The sequence below is a fragment of the Mycothermus thermophilus genome (genome assembly GCF_041956435.1).
Source record: "Mycothermus thermophilus strain CBS 625.91 unplaced genomic scaffold VTJ04scaffold_3, whole genome shotgun sequence".
Lineage (NCBI taxonomy): Eukaryota > Fungi > Ascomycota > Sordariomycetes > Sordariales > Chaetomiaceae > Mycothermus > Mycothermus thermophilus.
Window position 1 is genome coordinate 3,896,385 of NW_027191429.1, and position 7,022 is coordinate 3,903,406.

General features: G+C 55.0%; 2 protein-coding genes across 2 annotated transcripts in view; both read right to left on the bottom strand.

The window, feature by feature from the left end:
* Positions 1–1,699, bottom strand: part of VTJ04DRAFT_5552 (uncharacterized protein) — a gene marked incomplete at both ends in the record, with an annotated part of 4,044 nt that extends 2,345 nt beyond the window's left edge. The window contains 7 exons of the mRNA XM_069363679.1: positions 60–416; positions 470–569; positions 631–674; positions 734–863; positions 945–992; positions 1,053–1,297; positions 1,367–1,699. Of these exons, the coding sequence (XP_069220501.1) occupies positions 60–416; positions 470–569; positions 631–674; positions 734–863; positions 945–992; positions 1,053–1,297; positions 1,367–1,699 (1,257 nt within the window). The remainder of the gene's footprint in view (positions 1–59; positions 417–469; positions 570–630; positions 675–733; positions 864–944; positions 993–1,052; positions 1,298–1,366) is intronic.
* A 2,115-nt stretch (positions 1,700–3,814) lies between these two features.
* On the bottom strand, positions 3,815–7,005 carry VTJ04DRAFT_5553 (uncharacterized protein; the record flags this gene model as incomplete). The annotated part of the gene is made up of 6 exons (XM_069363680.1): positions 3,815–4,237; positions 4,293–4,365; positions 4,425–5,851; positions 5,915–6,180; positions 6,246–6,566; positions 6,843–7,005. 6 exons carry the CDS (start codon positions 7,003–7,005, stop codon positions 3,815–3,817), a joined length of 2,673 nt encoding a protein of 890 aa, XP_069220502.1.
* Positions 7,006–7,022: the final 17 nt, after the last annotated feature.

The following is a 7,022-nucleotide window of genomic DNA, read 5'->3' on the forward strand; positions in this document are numbered from 1 at the left end:
CGTACGACGTACGACGACGACGACGACGAGACGGGCGGGGGGGGGGGGCGGGCGCTCACATTCTCGCTCGCAATGGTGTTGATGACATCGTCGGGCGGCGTGCCCAAGAGCTCCGTGATGATCGAAAACTGGTGGACGTGGTCCTTGCCTGGGAAAAGAGGTTTTCCATCCATCATTTCGGCAAAGATGCACCCAGCACTCCAAATGTCCACCTCGACATCGTACTTCTGCCATGTGAGCATGATCTCGGGAGCACGGTAGTACCTTGTTGACACATAACCGGTCATCTGGGGATCCTGGATGCGAGCCAGGCCAAAGTCGCAGATCTTGAGGTCACAATTCTCGTTGACGAGGATGTTGCTCGGCTTCAGGTCCCGGTGGACCACGCCGGCCGAGTGGACGTACTTGAGGCCGCGCTGCAGGTCATTAGAGGCAAAGATCGGGACGGCTTGTTTGCGGAGGAACACACCATGATCTGGTAAAGAAAGTATTGGATGAACTGGCTCTCCAGAGGCCGCGATGTCAGCAGCCGGTGGAGGTCAGTTCCCAGCAGTTCCGTAACGAAGTAGCTATCATCATATGTCAGCCAGGGAAACGGCTGGCGACACGGTCGGAAGAAGGCGGGCCTACATGTCCTCGAGGGGCGAGATGAAGATATCATTGAGCGAGATGATCTAGATATCCCTTCCGTCAGATGCAGTCCCTGCGGCGTGTGCACTCGGTGATAACCCACGTTCTCGTGTCTCAGGTGCTTGAGCAGCTTCAACTCGCGGTATGTCCGTTTCGCAAGCACCGGGGTGCTGAAGGGCTTCATGATCTTCTTGATGGCGACGCTCTGGTTGGTCAATTGGTCCCGGGCCGCGCTGGAAAGGGTGTTAAACACTCGTCAGCAGCCTGGACGTGGGTGAGGCAAATCACAATCATCGAAGGAGGGTCCATCTCACCAAACGAGCCCAAAGGCGCCCATGCCAACTGGCTGGAGATCGGTATACCTAACCCCGCAATTAGCTACTTGACTGGCGTGTCTTTTGAGATATAGCGGATTGACAAACCTCGAGGTGATCTCGAAGGTCGTTCCGAAGATCTGCGAGCGCACGAATTCGGCCATGGTTGGCGAACAAAGACCAGCGTCTCGGATGGTGATGGTTTCGCAAGTTGGTTGTTGAGGAGGGAGGGAGCAGCAGCTGAGCTCGATCGGCGGATGCGGGGCAGCTGGGTGTTTCTTGTCGCCGTGTTCACTTGGTGGGGTAGTATGTATGTAGCAGTAGCCAACCAATTTCGGCGTCCCAATCCCTTTCTCGTAGCGACAAGAGGTTGATCAATGGCTGCTGCTGTTGAAGATTGACAATAGTTGGAAACCGCTCACTGCTCGTTCGAGGTTTCGAGAACGGCGAGAGAATAGGTACAAGACCAGCGGGTGGCGAAAGAATGGAGCACCTGAGAAGGAGGGGCTACGTAGCCGGCGTGTTGGATGTACGGGCAGTGCTTGTCGTTCAAGGTTGACTGAATGCTTGCTAAGGCTGCTACCTAGGTTGGGGCGAACAGCGGGGCAATATCTGCTCCAACAATTCTCATTAGTTAGCGTGCCGTGCCGTGGTAGCGGTATCTTCTTTTTCTCGAAATACCGAGCCACGCGTTGCAATCGCCATCGCCGATGCCAGTTGATATGTTGATAGGAATGGTCCAATTGTCCGGCCATGGGCAGACGAGACGACTGTGTGTATCCATGCCAGCACTCGCATGCGATCCCTTGGAATCTTGGGATGGATCACCAGGTGTCCGATGTGTAATCAAGCAGACCGTATTAGGTAAGACGGTTCGAGTCGGGTCGAAGTAGATGCGGCACTTGTTTGCGGCAGCAACGGAATCCTGACTGACTGAAGGCTTCCTTCCAAACCCGCAAAATATCCGCTTTTGGAATATCCTTGATGGATTCAACGAGAGAGGTGTAATCGACGCAGCGGGAGTTGCCGGGACACAGCGACTTGCTGGTGCCTCAACGCCCGCCGATCATTGCCACATGCTTAAACATTGGGAGTCAACCCTGTGACTCGACCAATGTCCGGAATAAGTTGCACCTCACGTGCAAAGCACGTACGGTTTGGGCTGGGGTTGACTGTGTGTGAGCTGCTTCCAAACTGTTGGATGCTGCCCTGAAGCACAGATCCAGGCAAAAAAATGATGTCATACCTCTAAGTCGTAGTGTTCAAACGAGGGGACACCCACTCTACTTCAGGTATTATGTCGACTCTGAACTCGAGAATATGGTTTCAAATGATGTCGAAGAGGCAGAAAACGGAAAACTGCAGGAAGATCGACAAAAAAATATCCTCGAGGGGTCTCTTCTCCAAACCCGACTCTATGTATGCATGTACATGATCGACTCGGTCGGTACCTGAAATGCCTGACGTCGACTGGGAACCTGGACCGGGGCGGGGGAACGAGTATCTTGGGTTTCACATGGCCCCTCCAAGATCCCTCCTCCGCCTTGGCCCGGCGGCGCTAAATGCCATGGTCAACAATTACACCATTCACCAAGATCCAGGCCAGATCGAGAGAGAAAACCCTTCTTCCCGATCTGGCATCAGACAACCCACTCACGTTTCGGGCGGGAAGAAATCACACACGCCAAACAACCAACATCGTCATCCTACATAGAGTAACATCGGGAGAATGTGCCGACAAACTCTTCTCATGAATGGTCCGTGAGGAAAAAAGGCGCAGCAGTCCCCGTCGTCGCAATGCATTGGGTGTCTTCTTACCCAACATTCCTATGAGCTCCTTGCAGGGTGCCACTTACGCGATGTCCATCTAATGGATGACGGGACGGGGGCAGGTTCCAATCCAACCACCCAAGCCAGGGCAGTGCCCCTCCACGGCGGGGCCCTCTGACGTCACAACAAATTTGGAGCCACGGAGTAGCTATCCGTTAGTCGCCTCTTGGTGGTGGAACAGTGGGCACCGCTTGATTCCACATGGGTCAAGTTCGAAGAGGAGAAGGGGAAAACCCGACCAAAGCCGCAAGGCCACCTCATCGATCATCAGGGGCAGCGTGGTAGTAACAGAGATCGCGGGATCTTGGCCCTGGATGAACAGTCTCCGCGGGTTCCTACCTATGTACAGCAGGACTCAGAGTAGTAGCCCGGAAAATCCACGCATAGAATGCTGCAGCTCTCGACAACCCGATCGACCCTGAGCGGTAACGGCAACGTACCAAAGGCGAAGTATTCCTAAACTCAGATGAAGAAAAAGGAAAGAGGAGGGAGTAGAGCTCCCACCCTGCCCAGAAGAAAACATCTACATGGCGTTCCTTGTCTGGCAGCATTCGTGGGCTGCAGACACGTGGAACTAGAACCTGACCCCAAACGCCGTGGCAGCTGCGCCCGACTCACACCTGTTGGACACTGAGCTTCTATGAGGCAATTCAACTACTACCTGAACATCTCCAACTATGTGCTTGTCACGTGAGTGTACCTACTCGGTCTGCGGCCTGCATTGACTGTTCTGGAAAATGGGTCAGGCTTGGATATGACGGTCAGAACGGGCCAATGTAAATATAGCTGCAGCTCGTTGAAGAATCTCACCCATCCCGGATGCCTTCCCTGTTGCTATTAGCTACTTGTGAGCGTTACGTTAAAGCCTGATGAAGTACATCCAAGCCGGAAGGCAGATATGGATCGGACACCGACAAAAAAGACTACAGCAGAATCACCGAAAAAGAAGACAATGAGAGACCAGAGAGACAGAGGCGCGAATAAACTTCAGTGTCATTTTTCGATCCTCAATCACAAACCCCCTTTCCTAACACATTCTCTCAGTCATCATCATCACCATCCTTCACCATGAGCGGCTCAATGTTCCAAATCCCCTCGGCGTACTCATTAATGCAGCGATCCGAGCTGAAGAAGCCCATGCTCGCCACGCTCTTGATGCTCGACGTGATCCAGGCCTCCTGGTTGCGGTATGCCTCGTCCACTTGGTCGTGTGTGTCAAGGTAGCTCTGGAAGTCGTCCGAAACCAGGTAGTAGTCGCCGTGCTCGCGCACCGCCGAGATCATGCCCGCGAAGTCGTCCGGATTGCCGAACGTGCCCTTCTCGATCTCGGCAAACACCCGTTCCAGATCCGGATTAATTTGGTGCTGTCCAAAGCGGTGCTGGTGCCGCAGATCCTCAACGTGCTCGGCCAGGTTGCCGAAGAGGAAGATGTTGTCTTCGCCAATCTCGCGGGTGATTTCGATCTGGGTGGTCTATTAGAGACTAGAACTCGATAATTCTCTTTTCAGGAGAACTCACGTTTGCGCCGTCGCATGTTCCAATGATGAGACCGCCATTGAGCACAAACTTCATGTTGCTTGTTCCCGAAGCCCTATGAAACATGTTAGCATGTGACAGGGAGACAACAACGAACCGTAGAGGAAAACTTACTCGGTGCCCGCCGTTGAGATATGCTCGCTGATATCCGACGCCGGAATGATCATCTCGGCCTTGCTGACATTGTAATCCTCGATGAAGATCACCTTGAGCAGATCCCCAATGTCCTTGTCATTGTTGACCACAGCCCCCACGCTGTTGATCAGGTGAATGATCTGCTTGGCCATCCAGTAGCCCGGCGCCGCCTTGCCGCCAAAGATGGACACGCGCGGCAGCTGCTTGGCCCGCTCCTCAGGCGTCATGGCCTTGAGCTTCAGGTAGCGGTGGATGGCCCCGAAGATGTTCATCTGCTGCCGCTTGTACTCGTGGATACGCTTGACCTGGACATCGAACAACGCCCGCGGGTTGACCGTCACGCCCGTCGTCTCCTTAATGTGCCTGGCGAGTCGAACCTTGTTTGCATACTTGATCTCGGCCCACTCGCGGCGGAAGTCCGGATCGTCGATGAACTTCTCGAGCTTGTTGAGCTGCGTGAGGTCCTTGAGGAAGCCATAGCCGCCTGTCTTGCTGGCGATCAGCTCGGACAACCGCGGGTTTGCCTGGTGCAGCCACCGGCGCGGCGTGATGCCGTTGGTCACGTTGGTGAACTTGTCGGGTCCAAAGATCTGCACAAAGTCCTTGAAGATGGTGGTCTTGATCAGGTCCGAATGGAGCTCGGCCACGCCGTTAACCTTGTGAGAGCCGACGAGAGCCAGGAACGCCATGCGCACCATCTTTGGCTGCGACTCCTCGATGATGGACACATCGCGCAGCAGGCCAAAGTCTCCAGGGAACTTCTTCTCGACAGACTGTAGGAAGAAGAGGTTGATGTCGTAGATGATCTGCATGTGGCGCGGCAGCAGGTGCTGCAGCAGCGGCACTGACCACTTCTCGAGGGCCTCTGGCAGCACCGTGTGGTTGGTGTAGCCGAAGGTCTTCACGACGATGTTCCAGGCTTTGTCCCACTCAAGGCCCTCGAGGTCGACCAGGATGCGCTGGAGTTCTACGATAGCAAGGGTCGGATGCGTGTCGTTGAGCTGGATGGCTACCTTGTCCGGGAACTCGCTCCAGGAGCGCTTCTGTTTCTTGAAGCGGCGCACGATGTCGTACAGGGAGGCGGCAACCCAGAAATACTGCTGCTTGAGGCGGAGCTCCTTGCCACGGTCGAGATTGTCATTAGGATAGAGCACGGCGCTGATGGTCTCGGCGCGCTGCTGGTCTGCCACGGAGCTTTCGTAGTCGCCGTTGTTGAACTTTTGGAAGTCGAATTCACCGCTGGCAGCCTTGCTGGACCAGAGACGGAGATTGTTGGTTGTTGTGGTCCCGTAACCGGGGATCGGCACGTCGTAGGCAACCGCCTTGACCGTCTCACCACCCTCCCAACGGTGGATCGTGCGTCCGTTCGCGTCGGTCGACTTGACGACGTGGCCGTAGAATTGGATCTACGTACACGGACAATTAGCACTGGGGTGCGTGGCAACGTCTTCTCTTTTGGAGAAACTTACATCAACAGTAACGTCATAGCGTGGGAACTCCCAGGGGTTGAAGTCCAGCCAGTAGTCAGGCACCTCGACCTGATACCCATCAATGATTTCCTGCTTGAAGATGCCATAGCGGTAGCGAAGGCCGTAACCCCAAGCTGGGTAGTTCAGACTGGCAAGGCTGTCGAGGAAGCAGGCAGCGAGACGACCAAGACCACCATTACCCAGGGCGGCATCGTGTTCTTGCTGGATGACGTCTTCGATGCGGAAGCCAAGTTCGGCAAGGCCCTCTGTAGAAGCCCGGTCAGCGGCACGTTCCTTGTCATGTGGATGGTCTGTCGGCGTCCGTTCCTACCCTTGGCCAGGGCCTTGGTGCCCAAGTTCAACATGGCGTTATCGAGCGTGCGGCCCATGAGGAATTCGAGACTCAGATAGTAGACACGCTTGCTATCTTTGAAGGTCTGGCGCTGTTGGGTGCGGTTCCAGCGGCGGATGAGCAGGTCGCGGATAGCCAGGGCGGTGGCCGAGTAGGCGGCGACCTCGTCGCAGTTGTACATGCTGCGGGCGAGGGTGGTTTCAACATGGCGGACGACTTCGCGCTCGAATCCGTCCTTGTCCTTGAACCCTTTGACTTGGTGTTTGCGCCATGCGGCCCTTTGAGGCTCGGGGATCGAGGCTATTTGGTTGCGGTCTTGTCAGCATTGCTTCTGCGTGATCCGTTGTCATTGATGGTTATTTTCCCCTTATCATGGTGATGTCCCTCCCTGAAACTATCCCCAATTGACCCCTCATTGGTGTTGAGGGGCAGCACCAGACAGCGGGGCAGTGACCACTCGGTCTATGTACGGAATAGCCCCTAAGCAACCCAACCCACTACAGTTGAATCAACGGAAGCAATTGAAATATGCAGCGCGAAAACAGAAAATAAATCAGAGGATTCAATCCTGGGTACCTTCGACAACCTTGATCTCAGAGGCACCAAAGCCCGTGAGAGTTCGTTTGTGTTTCGGCCTCGAGATGCCGGCAGGGAAAACTGACCCCTGGATGTCGACGATGGGCGCTCCCACCGATGGCCGCCGTTCTCTGAGAGGAATAGGGTGGTCTGCGGACGCCATGTCGAGTGTGCCTTGAT